Source organism: Malus domestica, chromosome 16 (assembly GCF_042453785.1).
Source record: "Malus domestica chromosome 16, GDT2T_hap1".
NCBI classification, from domain to species: Eukaryota; Viridiplantae; Streptophyta; class Magnoliopsida; order Rosales; family Rosaceae; genus Malus; species Malus domestica.
This window is the reverse complement of record NC_091676.1, coordinates 26754561-26778987: the sequence shown is the minus strand read 5'-3', so window position 1 is coordinate 26778987 and position 24427 is coordinate 26754561. Positions and strand designations below refer to the sequence as shown.

General features: G+C 36.0%; 1 protein-coding gene across 1 annotated transcript; it reads right to left on the bottom strand.

Annotated features, from left to right (window-relative positions):
- Nucleotides 1-8667: 8667 nt before the first annotated feature.
- Nucleotides 8668-9051, bottom strand: LOC139193090 (uncharacterized). The gene has a single exon (XM_070816052.1). It carries the CDS (start codon nt 9049-9051, stop codon nt 8668-8670), a length of 384 nt encoding a protein of 127 aa, XP_070672153.1.
- Between the last annotated feature and the right edge of the window lie 15376 nt (nt 9052-24427).

Below are 24427 nucleotides of genomic sequence, written 5' to 3'. Positions count from 1 at the left end.
ATTAACATTTGTCTCACCAGTAGGATCATATCCATTTATTTTAGGTTTAAAGTTTTTGAAAAGTTTGCAAGGTTTTTTTTATTTATGAACCCTAACATAACATTTTTCAAAAGAGGTATTACAATAACTGACCAAAGTAATGCTGTAGAAGCATACAAAAACATAAGTATAGAAGAGCCTAGTGGCCAAGATAATTATCATTTAGAAAACTCAAAAGAAAATGATGAGCATAATAACGTAGAAGAGTTTGATGAAGACATATTTGAACATGAATACCCGATTTTAGAAGAAGAATTGTTACAATTAGTAGAACAAACTAGAATTATAGGAGAAGACCCACAGTTACATTGGAGTAAAAATAAAATACTAGCAAAATTAGATATAATTAACCCAGATTTAACCATTAAGACGGCTGATATGCCTTGTAGTTTAATAGATAAACAAGAGTTTGAGCAGCAAATAAAAGAGTTATTAAATTTAAAAGTAATTAAACCCTCTAAGTCTAGACATAGATCAACAACATTTATTGTAAGAAAACATTCAGAACTAAAGAGAGGTAAGGCTAGAATAGTTTATAATTACAAGAGATTAAATGATAATACATATAAAGATAGTTATAAATTGCCAAATAAGGATGAGCTTATAAATAAAATTCAAGAGAGTAAATATTTTAGCAAATTTGATTGTAAATCAGGTTTTTGGCAAATAAGATTAGCAGAAGAATCAATTGAGTGGACATCTTTTACTTGTCCAGAAGGACATTTTGAGTGGCTAGTTATGCCATTTGGACTTAAAAATGCTCCATTGATCTTTCAAAGAAAGATGGACCAAATTTTCAAGAAATATGATAATTTTTGTAGTGTTTATGTAGATGATATTTTAGTACATAGTAAAAATAAAAATGAACATAGGAAGCATTTAGAGATAGTATTACAAGAATTTATCAATAATGGAATTGTGATTAGCAAAAATAAAATAGTATTAGAAAAGCAAGATATAGAATTTTTAGGAATGTATATCAAGTCAGGTACAATACAATTACAAGATCATATAGCTAAAAAGGTGTTAGAATTTTCAGACAAATTAGAGGATAAGAAACAGTTACAATATAGCTAAAAAGGTGTTAGAATTTTCAGACAAATTAGAGAATAAGAAACAGTTACAAGCATTTTTAAGATTGCTAAATTATGCAAGAAATTTTATCCCTGATTTAGGAAAAAAAAAATAGCAGTATTACATAGTCAAACTAGCAAAACAAGACAAAAATATTTTAATAGTGAAGATATTAAATTAGTTCAAAAAATAAAAGAAGAAATTACTAAACTTAAGCCATTAACATTACCATTAGATGATAGTTACAAGATAGTTGAGACAGATGCTTCATCATTAGGATAGGCAAGTATACTATACCAGAAAAATCATAGGGAGTCTCCAAAGTCTGACGAATAAGTTTGTAGATATTCCTCAAGAAAGTTTAGTGATGTACAGTCAAGATTACCATCAACAGACTTGGAAATTTTAGGGATAATTAATTCACTTGAAACACTTTCTTTATTTTTACATAATGAAGTATTTACGATTAGAACAGATTGTCAAAATATAGTTTCTCATTATAATAAGATACATGCTAATAAACAAGCAGCCCAGAGATGGATTAATTTTGTTGATTCAATTACAGGAAATGGTTTTAAACCAAATTTTGAACATATAAAAGGTAATGACAATACATTAGCTGATATCTTATCAAGATTAATTTGTTGAACATGTATGGAATATCATGGACCATCATCAGCAAATAACACAAGGCTGCAAGGTAGAAGAGTTTCTTTCAATGGCATAATGATGCACCATCAACCTCCACCATTAAGTGGATTTCAAAATAGCATGAGCAGACCAGCATCAGCACCAGTACCTATGTTCAACTTTAATGGCAATATTGTTGAAGGAATCAGAAATCCAACTCTGAGATATAGGTCAAGGGTACCAGAGCTTTCTGATAGGCAGCAGGTTCTCTTAGATAATTTTTGGAATATCCAAATTAAGCAGCCAAGCATGAGGTTAGGTCATGAAAAATTAATTAGAGCCTTGGAACAAGAGTTTGATAACTTTAATTTTAATTTCCACCAAAACCAGCAGCATATTCATTCTATTGAGCACAACTTTCAAGTCATCTCTAGGGACCATGAGTCATTACTTGGTAAGTTTACCAAAATGAACCAAGAACTTCAATATCTTAGAATGCAGCAAAAGGCAAGTGACACCTTGAAAAGAGAATTGAAAATAGGTTTAGAAATTGATCAGCTTAAGAATAAGGGAAAAGAGGTTATTGAACCCATAGAACAAGAGGCTAATGAACCCATAAAAGAAATTAATTGAGCTCTTAGAAGAAGACGTTGAAATGGAGCAATACCAAAATAATGAGCAGCATCAGGTTCTGAGTGACAAAGAAAAACAAGAAAAATATGAAAATTTTCTTAGGAATATATCTTCAGACTTAATATTAGATGATGTTTTATTAGAAGAAATTTCAAAAGCAAAATTAAGAATAATGTCACCAGATATGCAAAATGAGATCCTGAGCAGATCATCACAGTCCATGAAGGAGTTACAATTACAATTACAATGTGCTTTGTATGAGTCCATCTTTGATCCAAAACCAGGGATGAATATTATTACAAAGATGTATCCACCATGTCTTTGTGATAGTACAGAAAATTGTATTTGTAAATCAGAGGTTAGCATAGTTGTGGCCAGGATTAACATGAGAGATTTTAAACCATGGCATTTTGGTTATGAGCATCAGAAAAAGCATAATGTGGTAGAAGTTACCCCTGCCTTACTAATAAAGTTTGGTTATCTTGATAAAATATTCATTAATCGTATTTCCCAACTAGAATCATTTCTTGAAAAACTTATAAAAGTAGCAGAAGATTATCTGGAAAGATGGAAATAAATTTGCATAAGCTTTATTAGTAGTCCTCCAGACTGGTATTTCTATACGCATAAGGAGAAAGATAGGCATATAGCCATGATTAATGAAGAGTCCTTTAGGCTATTCCCTATCTTCTCATATAGGTGGACTCCTTCATACAAAGAAATTTTAAAATTTACAGGGATCCAAATGTTTGCTTTAGATGAGTTTGAAGATTTTAGGTATGACATGGTACTAGTAGCAGAAGAAGAAGAGATGTATATTTACAGCAAGACAAGAATCAGTCATCAGCCTTATTGAAAGCCCCAAAATTTCAAAGAAGAAACAGCAGAAATATATTACAAGGTGATAAAGAAAGAGATGCGGAGCTAGTAGAAGGCGATGAACAATATTGAAATAATTTGACAGAAGAAGAGCTGCATAACCTCGATAGCATGATGAAAGCCTGAAGAACTAGCTGTAAATTAGCATAAGTTTAATATCATAATGTAAAATGATGTATTCCCAGACAGAAATGTCAACATCACTGTGGACCCTGCTGTAATGGCATAAGAGTAAATAAAGAAAAGAACCTGATCCATTATGGACTTTTCATACACAAAATGTCATTTTGATTAAGAATGAATAGTTTCAGGCCCTTTTCGTTAGAACTCCCTTATATTTAACTAAAAAATGGTGATGTAGAATTAACTTTGTTAGAATGAATGCAAGTTTTGTAATATGTTTATTGTGACAATGCACTATTAACATATTGTTAGAGATAGCCAAAAATCTTATAATTGGTATGGATTATACTTAATAAAGTATTTTTTTAACCATCGATAAAAACTGATAGGCCTCCAAAGCCCTCTGTGCTCAAGGTAAGCAATTTCAACTTCTCAGGTTTAATTTTTTTTCATTATCTATACTAAAACTTAATAGAAAAATATTATGGGGATATGATGTAGACATAATATACAATCAAGACTATAGAACACAATAAAGAGGAGATCCGGATTAAGGAGTTTTAAAAGAAACTCCACACATATCACATTTCCTTTTTTCAATCAATGTCTCTCATGTTGATATAAATCTAATTTCCATACAAATTAAAATATAAACATTAAAATTAACCACAAAAAATATAATATATATATATATATATATATATCAATAGTTAGAAAAACTATTAAGTTCGACTTCTACTAATTTTTTTAGGGAATTTTAACGTAAAGTTCCCCGTATTGTTCACTCTAACGAAAAACCACATTTTTACACTAAAAAATCAATCCTAATACTATTCACTTTATCCTTTATTTTGTCATTATCATTAAAAATTCAAAGTTTTCAAGTCTTTTTCATTAGTTTTCCTATTCTTTTAAGAACAAAATTAAAACTGAAGTAACACATTATATGCATGAATGATATTTTGTGTTAATGCTATATCACAACATAATATTTTTTCCGCATGCATCAAAACTTTTGAGTTATCCAGGCAGTGATCATTTTAAGTTAATCTCATAAACAGTTTAAGACTAAATAAAATTATCGAATATTGTTTAATAAGCAGAGGAAAACAGATTTCATGATAATTAGATATTTAAACTTATTAGAAAGAAGATACAAAATGAATTCACTTTTTATTGAACTAAATACCTAAAAATACCTTAACTTTCAAGCTTGTAAAAACCGCAACCGTTGGTTGGGCCAGTGTTTCCAGTGAAAGAGAAGAAAAGTTGTGTGCAATGTCTAACCATAGGGTAATATTAGCTTCTTCTTTTATGTGAAATAAGATAATCAACAAAAAATTGAAAAAACTGATTAAAACCTTATATAATTTAAAAATGCGCTAAATTTTTTTTAGGAGATGTATATAATTGTTCGAGGACACATAATGGTGAAAGAGCATTTTAGATGTGTACCATATAGATATAATCGACAGCCAAAATAATTTAAAATTTTATTATGCAGAGGAGATAACCTGATATTTTGTATAACTATATAAATTCTCTGATTGATTTTGTTAAAAATTGTCTTAGCAGTAAACACAATATGAGTGTCATGCGGCACCACTTTATACTGGCTTCTCATTTTGTTAGTACAAAAATTCATAATTTCATAGCAACCATTTGCTTCAATTTTTAGCACTATGATTTCATAGTCTATCTCATTAGAAGACGCCTCAATCGCTTGTTGCTTGACAATTCAGTGTGGGAAAATGGAAGAAAATAAAATTGTTAAACATACATTGAATAAGTAAATCATGCTGAATTTTGCACTTGTAATAAGATGAAAAAGATGTAAATGACGAATACCAAACAGCGATCTCCATAGTAAATAGTGACAATCAATTTACAATTGTAATTAACACTTTAAACGGGATGGATATGTATAAAAAAAATTCACATGTTGTACAGAGTTCGTATGAGAATTGATATATTATTTGACAATATAAAGTCAAAGAATACAAAGATTAGTACACTCTTTACCCTAGAAAGCAGAAATATCATGTCATACGAATTAAAACAAATAACAAATTTGACACACCCCGATTCTAGAATCAAGGCGTGCTGCCCGATCCTAGAATCAAGGCGTGTTGGCCATCACGACTTGATTCTAGGATCGGGGTGTGTCAAATTATTGATACATAATATCAAATGTTTATTAGTTAAAATTATTAAAGAATGACTGCTCACATTTTCATCAACCAATATACAATGCAGCCCTATATATTGATCAGTCATTCCTGGAAGTCTTGGTCTCAATATTCTACAGACACGGACTTTAATTTTCACAATTTTTTTTATATGGCAGTAATTGATCAAGAGGAGTTGAAACTTCATCTTCCATTTAAGCTAATCAAATTGAATACAAATTTTGTAAATTTGCAAATAGTCAACACTGAAAGCTCAAAATATCAACTGCATTACAATATTGATTTTTACAACCGCCATAAATAAATAGAAAAATTGAAATTTTGTTTATAGTGACACCAGTCAACCATTTTGTTCCAATTTCTTTAAAGTAACTCAGAATTGTTTTCTTCTAACTTATTTCTTGTTAGATATCACCACTTATGAGAAAAGTATGATATTCATTGATAGAATTTGAAAACATACAATACTGAGGATATGGTGCATAATATTGGCCTCGATAAAAACCTTGTTGGGGATTTCAACCTTAAATCTTACCCGATTAATTGACATCCATTTGGTTATAAGTTTTAAAATTGTAAATAAATTAAGGATGTACTACAGTAAATCACATTGACAATTGGACTTGGATTGTCTGCCCTCCCATCCCATACCCTTCCCATGCCCTCCTATATTCTGTGATCATGATTAAGCTACGTCAACATTTTATATTGATTTTTTTATAAAAATAATAAGACAAAAAGTAATGGGAATATAAAATGTTGACGTGGCTTAACCGTGACCACAGAATATAGGAGGGCATGGAAAGGGTATGGGATGGGAATGGCAGACAATCTAAGTCCTTGACAATTACAATACACTATAAGAGAAATCAATAAAACACCATCAATAAATGTAAATATTCATCGTTCAATCGAATCCATAACATAATTTTTATGTCAAGATGAAGGCTCTAAATCTTCCTTTACCAATTTACCAATTTAACAATATACAAATCAATTTAATAACATGCAAGACACTCTGCATAATTTATTGGAAAAAACCTAAACTTTTCCTTCTCTGTAAACCACCTCAAGACATGAGTATGTGTGGTATCCAAGCTTTACATTCATTACACATAGTACTTGAAAAGACCAAGAATGTTATTCAACATTGGTCAGAGACTCAGAATGCAGTGAACTTAAATTAAGGCTATACTACACTAAGGGCTGGTTTGGTATTGCTGTGCTTTGAAAAAAAGCTGCTGTAAGAATAAGCGGCTGTGCTGTGAGAATAAGCGGCTGTGAAATAAAGCAGCAGAGCGTTTGGTAAACTTTTTAGTAAAAGTGCTTTTGGAAAAAAAAGCAGTCTGATAGTGGGTCTTTTCATTAAAGGAGCACTGTAACTCCATGTGCTTTGAAAAAAAGCCAGTTTTCCAAAGCTGCAAATAGCAGCTTCAGCTTTTTCCTTTGATTTCAGCTTATTCTCACAGCAGCTTCCAAAATAAGCCATTTTTTTTCAGTTTACCAAACACCTAAAACCCTCACAGCTTTTTTTCATAGGTGCTTTTTTTCATAGCACCTCACTCCCAAACTAGGTCTAAATCACATTGATAATAGGACTAGTTCAGTTTTGTCTCCTCCGTGAAAGCCTTTCTCTCCTCTGTGAGAGCCCCTCTTCTGTGTGGGTTTAACCTTTACTATTCTCTTAGACCATCTCCAACGAAAGGGTCCATAGGGTCAGAGGGCTGAAAATAGCTCGAAAACCATCTCCAACCAAGGGCTAGGCCAGAGGGCTTGTGGAATCTGATAGCGCCCCACGAAATCTAAAAGGGCCAAAAGGTTGGAGGGCTGGTTTCATACAGCCAGCCAACCAGCCCGAGGCTAGCCAGAAAAAAGATTAATCTTGTCGGTTATAACCAACAAGAATGCTTAAGCTAAAATTCAAATGCAACGGCTAGCTGACGTCAGCTAGCCATTGCATTTGATTTATTTATTTATTTATTTTTACAGTTTTATTATTATTTTTATTTACAAAAAATTTTCCTATAACTTCTATTTTTCATTTTTTTTAAATTCTATTTTTTCCTATAACTTTTATTTTACAAAATTTGTTTCCTATTTTTTTTTAAATTCCATTTTTCCTATAACTTCTAGTTCACAAAATTTGTTTCATTTTATTTTAAATTCTATTTTTTTCCTATAACTTCTATTTCACAAAATTTGTTTCATATTTTTTTTAAATTATATATTTTTCCTATAACTTCCTAAGCCATTATACACCATTAAATTAAATTAAGTAACATGAAACAACATTAAACAATATGAAACAACATTAAATAACATTAACCAACATACAAATTATACAACATAAAAAAACATTTAACAACATGAAACTTAAACAACATTTTTAAAAACATTTAACAACATAAAACTTAAACGCCTACTACATGCTTCTTTTGGCCTAAAGATGTGCAACAATATCCTATTGTAGGTACTTGTTTGTGGCATGAGAACGTATCATTCTATAGCGTCTCATGTACTTATTTATAGAGATACTACCAGTTCCTGGATTGAAAGGCAAATTAGGCACATCATATACTTTTGCACGAGCCCTTCTTGACCTATTTGGATCTTCTTGGTTGTCATCGAACTTTCCATCAATATACCCATGTCTCTCATCCTCCACTATCATATTGTGTAATATGATGCAAGACATCATGATGGAGTCCAAATTTTCTCGACTTCACTCGCTGATGATCTTCCACTGTGCTTGTAGAATACCGAAAGCTCTTTCAACATCTTTTCGGTATGCCTCTTGGTGTAAGGTAAACAACTTTTTTGCATCATTCCTAGGGTTTGGAATTGCTTGGACAAGTGTCGCCCACTTTGGATAGTGGTTATCTGCCAAGTAATACCCCATATTGTATTGACGGCTGTTGATGTAGTAGTCAAGTTGAGGTGTTTTACCTTCCGTCAAGTTATTGAAGAGGGGTGAACGCCCAAGAACTGTAATGTCATTTTGGGATCCAGGGACTCCAAAGAAAGCATGCCAGATCCATGTGTCATATGAGGCAACCGCCTCTAACTCAATAGTTGGCTTTCTCAATCTTCCGCTAAAGCCTCATTGACATCCGGTGGGACAATTCTTCCAATCCCAATGCATGCAGTCTAATGACCCTATTATGCCAGGAAACCCACGGTCTTCAGCTTTGTGAAGAAGCCGATTCAAATCTTCTTGATTTGGCTTGCGGAGGTACTCATCTTTGTAAACCTGAACAATTTTGTCACAGAATCGTTCAAGAGTATGAAAGCATGTAGACTCAGACATACCATGGGTTTCATCCATCGAATTAGCTAGGGAGCCATAGGCCATCATTTGAAGTGCAACAGTAACCTTTTGATGAGGTGAGAAACCAGGGCGGCCTGCTCTGTCCCGCTTCTGTCGAAAGTATGGATTGACCTGCTGGACATCACGAAGTAAACGCTCAAAGACATGACACCTCATCTGGAAGCGGCGTCTGAAATCCTCTTATGTGTACACCGAGTTAGGGTTGAAGTAGTTATTCATCGGATTGGCATACATCATTGCTCTGTTTCGTGGTTTGTAAGAGTGACTAACAACAGAGCCACCCCATTAAGGTTGTTCCTCAGTTGGCTGACACATCATGGCCGCAATCATGGCTGCTACTCTGTTTTGTTTGTTGCACCTTACTTGAACTTCTTCATCACTCTTCATCTTCTTGTCTCATTCCCATTTTGCTTCCAATTTGGAATTGGACGAGGACCCCCGGTTGGAATCTGAAGAGGATCCAAAGTTGGAATTCATTGCAAACTTGAATTGAAATAGATTGAATTCAAAGTTGTGTGAATTATAGCCCAATATCCACCCTATTTATAGCAAAAAAAAAATTTCAAATCCAACGGCTAGCTGACGTCACTTAGCCATTGGATTTGAATTTAAGTTGTACTTTTTAAATAATAAATTATGTTTGGCCCTATGGCTCTTTGGCCCACGGTTGGAGACGGTTTTTTGTGACAGGGCTAAAACGAGCCCTATGGCCCTTTGGCCATTGGTTGGAGACGGAGGAAAATATGGCCCTATATTGTTTATTAAAATATTAATATCTTGGAGGGTCAGAGGGCTAAAACGAGCCCTCTGGCCAGCCCTCAGTTAGAGATGGCATTACCCTCATACTAGGTTTTGATCTTTAAAGCTCTCACCCACCAACCCGAGTTATTGCTCACCCATTTATCTTTAGAGCCCCATCCAGATCCCTTTTTCGAAGATCTTCAAATCTAGCCCTTTTCCTCAAATTAACTCCCTCAATATAGCTGGTTGTTGCTTAGCTTTTACACATCACCCATTTACAGAGTCGATTTATTGCTCAGCCACCAATCAGATTTGATTTTTGCTCTTCTCACCACCAGATCCCCTTTCAGATTTTTTGAATTTATTCATCTTTCTTAAAATTAAGGCATCCCAACCATTTCCTACTCTTTTATTAATGTTGATCTGATTGCTAAGTTGTCTCAGGTGATCTCTTTAAAGGCTTCAGCTCGACTCTTGCTTGCTTGCCATCGATCTCACTCTTTGTGGGGGTCAGATTCTAGGTCAGGTGTTGGGAGTAGGGATGACAGGAAGCAAAGGGAGTTGGAAGACAAATATTAAACAAAAAGGTATAAGGAAAATTAAGGAGGATGACAGATCCAAAGTACAGAGAAGTGGGTATAGAATTAAAGTCAGAAAATCAAACCGAGGCAATAAAAGGAGGTAGAAATTCCCTCGGATGCTACAAACATCAGCTTCGAAGGCAAACTGCTCAGCTCACATTAAGTGGGGCATTAATGGTGAGGTACGGCTCAACAACAGGTTACATACTTTAGTTATTGTGGTTATGGTCCTGGTGCATTTACAATTTGAATCAAAAAGCTAGGAGGAAAAAATTTAAGTAGAGGAAGAACAAGGAGAGGTACAAGAAAGAGGTGTAATGATCATCTGTCGGTATATCTTAAATCAATAAGCTTGGGAAGTAAAACAAATTTGGGGGGTAATGGCAGCAGCGAATGTAGAGGAACTTGTAGTTCATCCGGAAAAAAACATGGACCTATCTACAATGGAGCAAGGAGTCAAACTGATGGGAAAGGTATTGGTTAACAAAACCCTAAACAAATCGGGCATGCGAAATATCCTAAGATCCTCGTGGAAGGAGTGGGGGGAAATTGAAGTTAAATGGGTTAAAGACAATACTTTCATCATCACTGTCCAAGATGAAAGTACTGCAACTCAGATTCTAAACAAAGTCCCGTGGGCAGTCATGAAGCAGAACTTCTCAGTCAAAAGATAGACTCATGAGTTAGCTCTGGAGGAAATCAACATGAATATAGTTTCGTTTAGGATACAAATCAGGGGTGTTCCACCTTATCTTCATTCAAAAGGAAATGTGAGACGTCTGGCTATAAAGATAGGTGAGTACGAGGACTTTGAGAACCCTGGTAAAGCGTAGGGTTTCTTAAGAGTTAAGGTGGCTATTAAGACCTCGAACCCTCTGACCACATGTTGCTGGCTCCCGATGGCTGATGACAATGAGACATGGATTGAATTTAGATTTGAAAGGTTACAGGACCTCTGTTACAAATGCCGCACGAGCACCATGATACACCTCTTCTGGAACTGTCGTGGTCTAGGGTCGGACACGGTAGTTCAATCCCTTCATGGGTTGATAAGGAGACATAGACCCTCTATGATATTTCTTTCAGAAACTAAGATGAAAGATCATAAAATATCAGGTGTGAGGTAGAGAATAGGTATTGTAATGGTTTCAATGTTGCACCCATTGGAAAGACATGAGGTCTTAGTCTCTGGTGGGAAGAGTCGGTTCATGTGAATGTGATGAAATCTTCAAAACATTTCATTGACGCTAAATGTAGCCTAATGGATTCGTTGAATATGTTCAGGTTTACCGGTGTGTACAAAATGTCTTACCGAGCTGAAAAGGCTGACTTTTGAAGAGGAATGATTCAGAATTTTGTTCCGGACAACATCCCGTGGCTATGTGGTGGTGACTCAATGAATTCTTGTGGGATCATGCGAAATCAGGGGGAGCGGAAATGAGATATAACCGGGTTAGATATATGGAGAAGTTCATGAGTAAGTTGGAGATTTCGGACTTGGGTTTTAACGGCCCTAAGTGCACTTGGCGAGGGAAGAAAAATGGGCAGTTAGTGGATGCTCGGTTAGATAGAGAAATAGTGAAACGAGTATGGGATAAAACCCGAGAAGGAAACTCTGTGGAGCATTGGAATTTGAAAATCAATAAGGTTCGGTCTAACGTGTCCACATAGAGTAGAGATAAATTCAGTCGGAGAACGTGGCAAATTTAAGAGATGATGAGCCATCTGGTCCGACTCCAACTTGACTGGAGGAGTAATTCCAGTGAAATTGAAAAGCTCTAAAAAAAGGTTGACATTTTGTAGAGCCAGGAGGAAAGCATTTGGCATAAAAAATCAAGGGTCCAATGGTTGAAGGAAAGGGATACTAATACAAAGTTTTTCCACCAGTATACCCTTCACAAAATGAGAAATCAGGTGGTTTTGCTAAAAAATGGTAACGGGGACTGGGTGGATAATCCAGGTCAGATTCGGCTATTATTTGATGAGTACTTTCTAGATCTTTTCGTCTCGTCAGGGCTTAGGGAATGGGGAGATATTCTTGATTGCGTTATCCCAAAGGTTTCTGAGGCGATGAACGTAATGTTAACAGTTCCAGTCTTTGTGGATGAAATAAAAATGGCTACTCTGAATATGGGAGGTCTTAAAGCTCCAGGCCTGGACGGATTTCAAGGGATTTTCTATCATTCACAGTGAACTATAATTGCTTCGGATATTAATCATATGATTAAGGATTTGATTAGTGGGTCTTCACAGCCTCTACGAATTAATGCTACTCACCTGGCTTTAATTCCAAAGGTTCAAAACCCAGAGAATATGTCTCAGTTTCATCCAATAAGTCTTTGCAATTATTGTTACAAAATTCTCTCCAAGGTCTTGGCCAACCGGTTAAAGAGGTTACTGCGGGATTTGATTTCTCCAACCCAAAATGAGTTTGTGGAAGGAAGACAAATTCAAGATAATATTGGTGTTGCGCATGAGCTTTTCCATTTTCTAAAAACAAGAAAGACGAAAAGCAAGTTTGAGTTGGGAATCAAATTGGACATGCATAAGGTGTACGATAAGGTGGAGTGGGATTTCTTAATGGTAGTTATGGAGAAGATGGGGTTTGATAGCCGATGGAGGAGTCTGATCATGGGTTGCATCTCAACTGTAAACTTTGCCATCCTTCTGAATGGACAACCAGGATCCAAATTTGTTTCGTCTAGAGGGCTTAGACAGAGAGATCCCCTTTCTCCTTATTTATTCATGTTGGTTAGTGGTGTTATCGCTCCTCATTCAACAAGAGAGTGATAGGGGGCGGATTGAGGGCGTTCAAATGGATCGTGCTGGTCCCACGATATCTCACATATTTGTTTGCTGATGATACTCTAATTTTCCTCAAGGCGGAGATAAGAAATTGCATAAATTTAATTTAGGTTATTGACGGGTACTGCTTGGCCTTAGGTCAACAGGTCAATAAATCCAAATCGAGTGTTTTCTTCAGGGGGAATGTGTCGGGGTCTTTATCTATCAATCTGGTTGCCATTCTTGGAATGGAGAGAGTTGGGGACCCCAGGGTATTTTTGGGTGTTCCGGCGATATGGGGTAGATCAAAAAGAAGAGGCCTTTCTTATGTTAAATGAAGGCTTTTATGCAAGATTCAAGGTTGGAAGCACTCTACTCTTTCACAAGCGAGACGTGAAGTTTTAATCAAGGTGGTGGCACAAGAAATTTCGGCATATTCTATGAATCTATCCAAGTTCCCCATGTCACTTTGTAATGAATTGGATGCAATGATATCTAAGTTTTGGTGGGGACAAAAAGAATGGGAGAACCGAATTCATTGGGTCTCAAAAAAGCAATTAGGGCGTTTGAAAGAGAAAGGCAGGTTAGGTTTGAGGTGTTTTGTGGAGTTCAACGACGCTCTCTTGGCAAAACAGCGTTGGAGGTTGTTAATGGAGCCAAATTCATTATAGGCGTCGGTTCTTAAAGCTCGATACTTCCCTAATTGTTCTTTTTTCGATGCTAAGCAAGGTGGGAAGGCTTCTTGGGCATGGTTAATCCTCCTTGTAGGAAGAGAAATTCTCCGTGAATGTGCTCATTGGCAAATAATGAATGGAAATGAGGTCCGAGTTTGGGTGGATCGATGACTTCCATCTATTCCCTCGAGTAGACCTTCTCCCTTGGGCACGGCCCATGTCTCTCAGAATCTTAGGGTCAATTCTCTAATAGGTACTGATAATAGGGCTTGGGATATTGATTTTAATGTGATTTTAGAAACTCATACGGATGACCCGAATTTGAATGATAGATTGGTGTGGCCTTTCAAGAAAAATGGGACTTATTCGTTAAAGTCTGGATATCATTGGGGGTTGACTAGGACTCAGCTTTAAGGTAGTGGTAACCCTCATCAGTCTGCCCTTATCCCAAAACACTTATGGAAATGTGTGTGGAAGCTTGAGGTACCGCCGAAAATAAGATGTTTCATGTGGAAGACTTTACAGAAGGTAGTGGCAATGAAGGTTAATTTGTTTAAGCGGCGATCTTCTTTTTCACCTATCTGCCCTCTTTGCAACTCGATGGAAGAGTCAATTGAACACCTTTTTCTACAATGTCTGTGGGTGGAAGAGGTGTGGCTCGGGGGGCTGCTGACTAGAGGCTTACACAAGAAGGAGGTTACATATTAGGCGAACTGGTTGGGTGTTATTTCTGATTCGGTAATTGGACTGAAGAGTGCTAGGGGCAAATTGCTTTCTTATATTGCTATCTCTTGTTGGCATATATGGAAGTCAAGATGTAGCTTCATCTTTAATCAACAATATATTTCCCCATGGAAGGTCATTACTGCTATCAAACATTCGATGGGTGCTTTTAATGAAGACAATTAGGTTCCGATCATCAGGCAGCCGGCCTTTGTCCCAGGTACGGAAAATGTTACCCTTTGGTCTCCTCCCTGCTCAAGATTCATGAAAATTAATGTAGATGCCAGCTAGATAAGGAGCAGGGGGTCGGGCTTTGTGGGTGTGGTGGCTCGAGATGAAGCGGGTGGGTTTGTGGCTACTGCCAGATATATGGTAAATGCTTCAACCGTGGCTGTGGCAGAAGCATTGGTTGTATTGTATGGATGTAAGCTTGGGAAGACTATGGGTTGGAATAATATCATCGTGGAGTCAGATTCTTTGGAATCTGTTTCATGTGTTTGTAATTTAGATACGATGGGCAGTTGGGCGAACCTTTTGGCGTCACGACAAAGTAGGGAACTATGTGATAATCTTTGGGTCAACAAACCCTTATTCTCCCTTGTGCATGTTCTAAGTAATGATGGTCTTCCATGTCCCCCTTAATTTCTAGTTGGTAGTACGGGGAGTGATGCTTTTAGCATTAGATGCGATGTTGTTTGTACCTCCTTGTACTACTTCTTCATTGTTGCTGTATTTGGTTTGTTTGCCTCTAGGTAAGCTTCCTTGTATCTTTGGCATCTTTGCCTGGGTAATATATTACCTTGTTCACCAAAAAAAAAAATCACATTGATAATTACAATATAGTAAAAAAAAAAATCAATTGAACATCGTCAATAATGCATAAACTATGCTGCCATTCGTAATGCTCAATTTTATACTCAAACATTATTCAAGAAGATTAAAGCTGCATAATATTTCATATAATTACCCAATTGAAGCAAATACTGAAAATTCAAATTAGCACCTAAAATATACAATACATCACTTATTATTCTCTAAAAAAGAAACAGAACACTACTATAAGTTTAGTTTCATTTAGGAAAGTAAATACAATGCAGCAAAAACATTGTTTAACTTATGACACACCCCGACCCTGATATCACCAAATATTAGGGTAGGCAAGTACTGGCCAACACCCGAGGGTGATGAAGCCATTTTAAACATGCAAACAATTAAGATATGTAATTAGAAAGAAATACACCTATGCAGAACTGTGTTAAAACCATACAACTAATCAAGAATAATGTGAAAAAAATATTGTAAAAAGTATGAACAAAGGAGTGGGTCCACAGGGAAGACTCGAAGATACCTAAGTGGAAATGCCCAGACGCTAGGATCAAATGCCTCATTGTAACTCCTGGGGGGGGCGCAAAACAAAGGGTGAGTGGACCAAAGTTTATATTTCTAATACTAATAATAAGAAAACCAGTTTCTTTCTTAACATACTAAACTCTTGTTTTGAAAACTCATATAATACTACATATAGGTTTTTCCAAAACTCTAACATGCCAAAATATATTTGTAGCAATAAAATCATCTCTAAAAGTGGTATCAAAACACCCAAAGGCAAAACCCAAAAATCTCACAAGTCATAACAATGATATACTTAACTAGGGGTATCATAATCGCCCGAAGGCATAACCTGTCCATCACCCGAAGATGAAATTGTATGACACTGGGTTACACCAGTGAAGAAACATGGTAGGCCCCATCACCCGAAGGTGAAGCTGTATGACTCCGGGTTACGCCAAAGAAGAAATATATACATATATACATAACACAACAACACTAGCCGTGGCTAGTGAAGCTGTCCCACACTGGTTTCACCAGTGAAGCTGGGAGTATGTCATAAATATCATCAATTATGTCATATGGCCATAGATGTCTACATACTCATGTTGTGTGTATGTGTTGTATGATAACCCACTAGATAAGCATAGAAAACGTATCTCAAAATCTCATACCAAGCTTAGAATTCCAAAATCTCATCATCCGAAATCATAAGAATTTCCAAAAACGTGTTTTCCATAAACATGCCATTTTATAAACCTTAAGTAGATAGATTCCAAAACTATTTCATAAAGACAAATAAATGATGAATTCTCCAAAATCATAAATATAGAAATCCGTAAAGCATATCATAAAATGTAATTAATTCATGGAATGTAGAATGAATGCAAGCCTAATATTTTATCAAACATGCAATTTGAGAAGGGGTCCACTCACCGTTAATGCAAGCATAGTCCATAATAGGTGCATTTTCCAAGTTTGTATCCCTTTTATTGCACCTGATACCGTTAGAGACCGTTATCTCTACCAATACCTGCCCTGGTCACCGAAGTTCGCCGGGCATCGCAGATTTCCCATAACTTTATAGAAACTTCGTATTAGCTCCATTCCCATGTAAAATTAATTTCAAAACACAACCTAGAGGTCAGCAAAAGGTTTAGAATTTACCTATGATCGAAGTCAAGGAGTTGAAAGGTTGAATCCACTTCAGATTCAACACGAACTCATAGGATTTTTCCTTGCCAGTGCCTGGAAATGGAAAAACATATGCATGCACAGGTGATTGTCAAGATTTCCAATCCAAAATGATTCAAATAAAATTAGAGACTTCACCTAATAGATAATTTCGAACAATCCTGGATGAAATGGAACTCGGGGTCATCGAGTTTACTTTGGTATAGTTCACCAGTTTCCAGTCGTCGATTCGGAATGAATTGGTCTTTGAATAGTTGCAATGGCACCGGTGACCCTTCGTTGGTTCCCGAGCAGAAAATACAGAGCATGCATTACCTCCAGTCCTTCGAATTTAACCTCAAACTTCACAGATAAAGTCAACAGAGTTGCCCAAAGTTGAGATTTGGCGATTGGTGTAGATTCAGTCTCGAGTTCTTTAGAAAAATGACCAAAAAGGTCACCGTATTTCTGGGCATGCACACAGAGAGGGCATTTAGGGTTAAATCCCAAGAATTTCATGCTAAAATTCGACATGTAGGATACAGAAGTTGTAGAGGTTTAATAAAGGTTGAATTCAACCTGAAACACCCTAATTTCGTCGAACCTCAGGTCAACTCATCGAAGAGTTTTTCACCGAAAGGGAAGGGTTAGCTTTCTTCATTTTTGAGTACTTGATCTTCACATGCAATGCCACCATTCAAATCTATAGGTCAAACTACACCTAAATTAGGGAATATTGATATGGATTTCACTCGGAAATTGATATTGGTGAGAGTGGTTCTCTCAATAATTAGAGAGAGTGAAAGTATCATATAGTTAGAGAGAGAGTTCTAGAGTGTTCATGGGGTAAAAGGAAAATAAGAAAGAAAATGGGAAGAAAAGATAGTGGGCCTAGAGACAACCCAAACTAGGGGTGGGCCCCACGGGCGCGCCAAACAAAGTGAGAAAGGACGAAATGAGAAAATATATCACAGGACGTAAAATTGCCAAAATGCCCATACGTTTTGAATTCCGTAAAAACCACATTCTAGCTCAAAATTCAATTCCACTGGTGCCCATGCATTCGTGACGAGTACAATAAGGATACGCCAAGGAAAAAGGGCCTTACAAGGCACGACAAGGCAGTCAACAAAAGTCAACATTTTTACCTCGAATGGCATTTTTGTAATTTCATGTTTTAAAATTATAAAAACCGTAATATTTGGGGATGGGTCATTACAACTTAACTGCATTCAAACTATACAAAGTTCTATTAAAAATTCAAAAGAATATATATAAAAAAATTAAAGAACTAATATTTTTTTTTCACAAACTACTAACCCCACTCTTTAAACCTTTGATAAAAACAAATCAATGAAAAATGAAAAATGAAAACAAATTCAAAGAGGAAACCACATTGTCATTTCAGTTTTAAAAGCAAGGTTACACAAATTCTCTAAAAGAATCAAAACCTAACTTTATGTCAACTATTAAAAGCAATAAACTTTGAAAAAACACTAATTTTAAATCCTTCTTAACAACTCAATGATATACAAATGCTTAATCACAAAATAACTAAACATGTAACAATTCAATTGCTATTTAATTTAACTACATTCAGATTACAGAAAGTTTCATTCAAACAATTAGAAACACATATATTACAAACTAAGGAACAAACCTTTTTTAGAAACTACTAATCACACTCTTCTAACTTTTGATGAAACTAATCAACGTAAAATGAAAAATGAAAACAAATCCAAGAGCAAAACACATTGTCATTAAGTTTTAAAAGCAAGGCCACACAAATTCTATAAAATAATCAAAACCTAACTTCATATCAACCAACAAAAGACCTATACTTTTTAAAAATAAAAAAATAAAAAAAAAACCCAATTTTAAATCTTTCTTTAACAACTTAGTAATACAAAACAAATATTTAATCCTAAAATAAGTAAAGCTTGAAAAATCCAACCACCCCCAATCACCATTGCAAATGGAAGAGGCGCATTTTTTTCTTTAAAATACCACTTATCCCACTCTTCTAAACTGCAATCAAACCGACAAACTCAAAATGAAAAACCAAAACAAATTCAAGGAGCAAAACACATTGTCATTGTAGTTTTAAAAGCAATGTGGAACAAAAGGTGTAAAACAATCAAAAGCAAACTTAACAAACCAAAAGCTAAGTTAACAAACCCAAATAGAACAGCCCAATCACTTGAAACCTCGAAAAATCCAAACATCCCGCCAATCATTGTTGCAAATGGAAGAAACGCATTTTTATTTTTATTTTTAGAACCACTAATCTCATTCTTCTAAATTGTGATATAATCAATAAACTCAAAATGAAAAACGAAAAGCCACTAATCCTACTCTTCGAAACTGCGATCAAACCGACAAACTCAAATTGAAAAACGAAAACAAATTCAAAGAGAAAAACACATTGTCATTATAGTTTTAAAAGCAAGGTGAAACAAATGGTGCAAAATAATCAAAAGCTAACATAACAGACCAAAAGCTAAGTTAACAAACCGAAATAGAACAACTAAATCACTTGATAAACCCTGACCACTCAAAAGATCTAATACCTGAAAAAGAAGCTTACCACTGCGATTGCAAATCCTCAGCACAGAGGCCTTCAAACACTACAAACAAAAGCACAAAGAAGAAAAGTCACAATCTGCTGAAAGAGAAAAAAAAACAAAATTAAACATCATTGTGCACAATCGAAGACTGCAAACAAAATAGCTAAAAAAATAAAGTTCAAATTTGAACACAAAATCTATTATACAAAGCATAGTTTAACAATGGCGTAAAACTAGATTTCAAAGCAACAAAAACCGAAGGTTGAAATGAAAAACAACAACAAAGAAGCACAACGAAAGAGGAGAAAAAACTCACAAACCCAGATTTGGAAGCAAGAAAACCCGAAGTTTGAAAGGGAAGTTAGCAACTACAAAGAAGGCATAACCAAAGAAGAGAAAAAACTTAACAAAAGCGAGAAGTATAACAAAGGAAAGGTGAAAAGACAACGATTGTTAAAATCGTCGACACGTAGGCAGCATGCGGAAAAGAGCAAACCAAGAAAATCAAAGAGTACATTTCCAAGGTGAGCAACACGTAGCACCATAAAAAAGGAAGGGGCAAAATCAGCAACTCATTGCACAATCCAAAAAAAAAAAAGCAAAAATTGCGTAGCAAGTAAGGCACAAACCCGGCAACCCACTGTTAATGAACAATAGTTATCTTTGCTACATTTTTTAATGTTTAAATGAAATTTGACTATTTTTTATTAAAATAAATAAATAAATAAAAAATTCACAACCCACATAAATGAATACAACTCACATTTATAAAATACAGAGCCTAGAGTTTTATGGAGATATAATTCTTGTAGAATAAGGAGAAAACATTCCTAATCTATTTACAAAGGAATATTTCACCGTCGATGCCCACCACCTGTACCAAGGCGTGCATGCGCGTGGTGACGCATAATGGCACATAAGCCTAGTTTTAAGCACTTTCAATTCCTTTTGAGCAAACAAAGGGAATTTTGAGTAGTTTAGTGATTAGTATAGTGGTTTTCCATATAGGAGAGATTTATCTTGAGGAGTTCAAGGGCCAGGCAAGGCAAGGCGGCTACAACCCGACGACGAATATGCTTTGTTTTCAAGCATATTATATATATATATATATGTAGTTTCCATAACTACTTCGAGAAGGTACTTTTACATCATGCCATGCTTTTACTTATATATATAAGTGTTATTTAATGATATTGAGATTTATGAAATTATAATGACATGATCATACAAATTTTATCTGCTCATCATGCATGCTTGCACCAGTCTATAATACTCATCCAGGTCATAACCAACTTCATGTATATGTTCACATTGCACCGCTATGGTCACATTGAATTCATTGTAATTGTCAGCATGTACTAGTTGCTTTTGCATCTAAGGCTCATATATGACACGCTTAGTGCCAACTTCATGTGTATGTAATACTCAAGCATAGATTATTGCAACAAAAATGTTCATGTAACTACTTTTTGCATGGACTCATGTGTCTGCATTTTTTATCAGCATACTGTTTTACATTTATTGTGATACTTGTGCTTTATAGCATATCTCCTTTTATACGATTCACCTTGACTTTTCAAAATTTTACGTAATATGATTTTGGAAAGTATACTGGCTTTATAGCGAGGGATTACTATGCTACAAACTCACACTTTTTGTTTTGGGCCCCTCCAAGACTTAGTAGCTGGATTTTGTAACGAGCGAGGGTTCATTGGTGGATTCTGACATCCACTTATGATAATGTAGGAAATTTATTTCATGTTAGTTGGTATAATATCCATCTATTATACCATCCTACCAAGGATGAGAATATTATCTTTTCCTCTACACTTTTATCTATGCTCTGACTTTGCATGCGTTGTAATAAGGTTTCTTACTGCACTACACAATCTCACTCTTAGACTCTTAGTTTAATTTAGTTATAGACTGTGTTTTAATTTACACAAACTTCTTACACATCATTTGTATGTTATGGCTTCGTCACTTTTCAGGTGTCAGTCATCATGTCTTTATTTCGGTATCCATTTAGGTATTTGGGTTGGGGTGTGTCAAACCTGACAAACGAGAAGTTTAAGGGGGTCAGGTTCACCAAAGTTTCGACCTGACCTGGCTATAACTTCCATTCCGTCCATATGAGATAAAGAAAAACGTGTTGTTCAACTACTCTCCTCAAGCCCAATCAAAACCCCATGGTAATTTTACCATTGTATCCATGTACATGGAGAATCAATGCTACTATTTATTTAACCTTATGTTGTTGTCTTGACCTCGCCCCACGTTGTGTCAGACTCGCCCTCATCAAAATAGTGTGCCTGCCTTGAGCTCTCCTCGTTGGCAAACTCGCCTAGGGTGGCTAGGGCAAGGCATTTTTGCCACCACCCCGCCCAGTCCAAGGGGAATATAGGTTAATTACACATACATCCCCTGAGGTTTGTGATATGTTGAAAATCTAAAAGGGGTTTTGTGAATATACAAGATACTCCTAGATATATTAGGGTAAGGATTTTACCTATCCTACTACTATAAATAAAGGCATAAGGGGGTGATACAACACACACCTCATAATTACATATCTCTTTGTTGTTGCCGGCCCCTCTCCCTCTCCGTCCTTTACACATTTCAGTCAAATAGGCCTACAACACATTATCAGCACACTTTTGCCATAAGCCAAAATACTGAAGGATCGTAGGAGGAGGCTTTCTTCTACAAAATTAAATGCTTTCAATTGTTTTCTATTAATCAGGTTCATCTAAAATAAATTAAGATATTTGAAAAACCTAGAAGCATGAAAACATTCCCCATGATTATTGAACCCTTATATTTATATTTTCCTTTCAATTATATATATTGTACATATGTTTATATATTTTGTACATGTGTTTATATATTTTGTCAATATATATACTTGTTTATACAATACATAATTGTGCTATGTGGCACCATCTCCGGACCACCGCGCTGGCCTGCAGCCCAGCTGCATGGGGAACGATGTCGTTTTCGACGCCCTGGACCAAGCATAGTAGCCCTTTAGGCTTGCTGCCATTAACCCACAACCAGGCTTCACATGGGTTGAATTGCAAACAAGCCTAAAATCTTGACCCATGCCAACATGGCAAAAGCTTGTTGGGCTTTGCCTTTGCCACAGCTCGCGACTCTATAAGCCAGCCCATGCTGCTGGGCTTGTCCCTATAGCCCAAAAACTGAAACCCAGTTTCGGCTAGAGTTTTCCTCGCACCACCCGCAAGCCAGCCTTGGGCTAGGCTTGCCCCGTGCACTAGTTTAGGCCCATAACGCCAGTAGCTTTGCTGTTGGGCTTCCCAATTACTCGGCATGTGGCCTGCAGCCATGTTTGGGCTGCTCCGCAGCCACCCGAAGCCCATATGCCCTTTTAGGGCTTTGCCCTACTTATGGCACCCAAGCCCAATGCTATTAGGCTATGATTTTTCGAATCCAATGCTAATTTTTGGCATTTTAAATAATTTTAACCCGAATGTTATTATTATTTTTTACTTCTACAATCGACCTTGTATGGTCCAATCTATTGAATTAATTAAAGTGACCAATAGTCTATTAATCTAACAATTAATCTAAAAGTATTAGCCTGAAGTCCACTTTTTGGCATTAACGATTCAATAACTTATTTCGTTTCTTTGAACCATTGACTATCTTTTGTAGTCTCGATGCACTCACACTAGGGTTCCTAAAGCAATCCACAAATTCACTACACTTTATTGTATATTGTATTCTGTGTTCTTGCTAGTACCCCTATATGAACTAAATGTTCATAACTACATCGAACCTATAGTTTCGAATTTAGTGCCTTTGAAACCCAAAGTTTTCATTCAAAACTTACCACATGAAACCTGTAGCTTTCACGCTTAAATTAAACCAATACATGTCTATAGAACCCGAATGTTCTACAATGTATGTCTATGGATTTCCATATGATTAACCACATTTTGTTGTACCCTCTATTTAGGGACATGTCGAACTTGAACAAGCTATATTTCATTGCTTTGGAAGTCTCTAGAAGAAACGACCTAAAGTGGGTTCAAGACATGAAGCTCAATCTTACTGTAAAGAGTCTTATAGCTACTATCGAATAACCAATCGACGATGAACCTGTAGACGAAGCTCAGAAAGCTACTGCTTTGATCGTCATCTAAAGACACATCCATGATGCATTGCAGACCGAATACCTTGTAGAGGAGGATCCACGTACCCTCTGGCTCGCTCTGGCGAATCATTTTGATCACCAGAAAGACATTTACTTGCCTGAAGCAAGACACGACAGGCAGCATATATGCTTCCAAGACTTTAAGTCTGTGAATGAATACAACTCTAAACTTTGTTGAATCTGATCACTACTTAAGTTCTGTAAAAAATGACTTAACAAAACAAGATCTCTTGGAAAAGACCTATTCGACCTTCAATGCCACCAATATTGTCCTACAGCAACAATATAGCGCACAAAAGTTCACCAAATTTTTGGATTTGATATATGTTCTACTTCTCGCTGAAAAGCATAACCAGCTTTTGATGAAGAATCATTAAGCTCGACCTACTGGCTTGAACGTCGCACTTTATATGACCAATTCTAGCAGCCACAACCGATGAAAACCCCATCATGGCTGTGGTAATGGGTGGTAAGGCCTACCATGAGCCCAAGGTCCACTAAACAAAGGCCCACCCAAGGGAGGAAATTTTTCTCAGAAACGCCAACCCTTTGCTCATAAGGCCCTAAATTTCAAGAACAAGGGAAAAGCTGTCGTTCAATCGGATTCCACTGAAATAGACATGTGTTATCGCTATCGATTAAAGGATCATTGGTCACACATATGTCGGGCTAACCCTGAGGCTATTGTCAAGTATCATTCCGGTCATGACACTAATTTTGTGCATGTGGAACATCTCGAAGATGCTACTACAACTCTGGAGGTTTCAGATTTTAAGGAGGCAT

Bases quoted from the DNA above. Each gene is read 5' to 3' on its own strand.
- LOC139193090 (XM_070816052.1), bottom strand. From the start codon at position 9,051: ATGAGGTGTCATGTCTTTGAGCGTTTACTTCGTGATGTCCAGCAGGTC.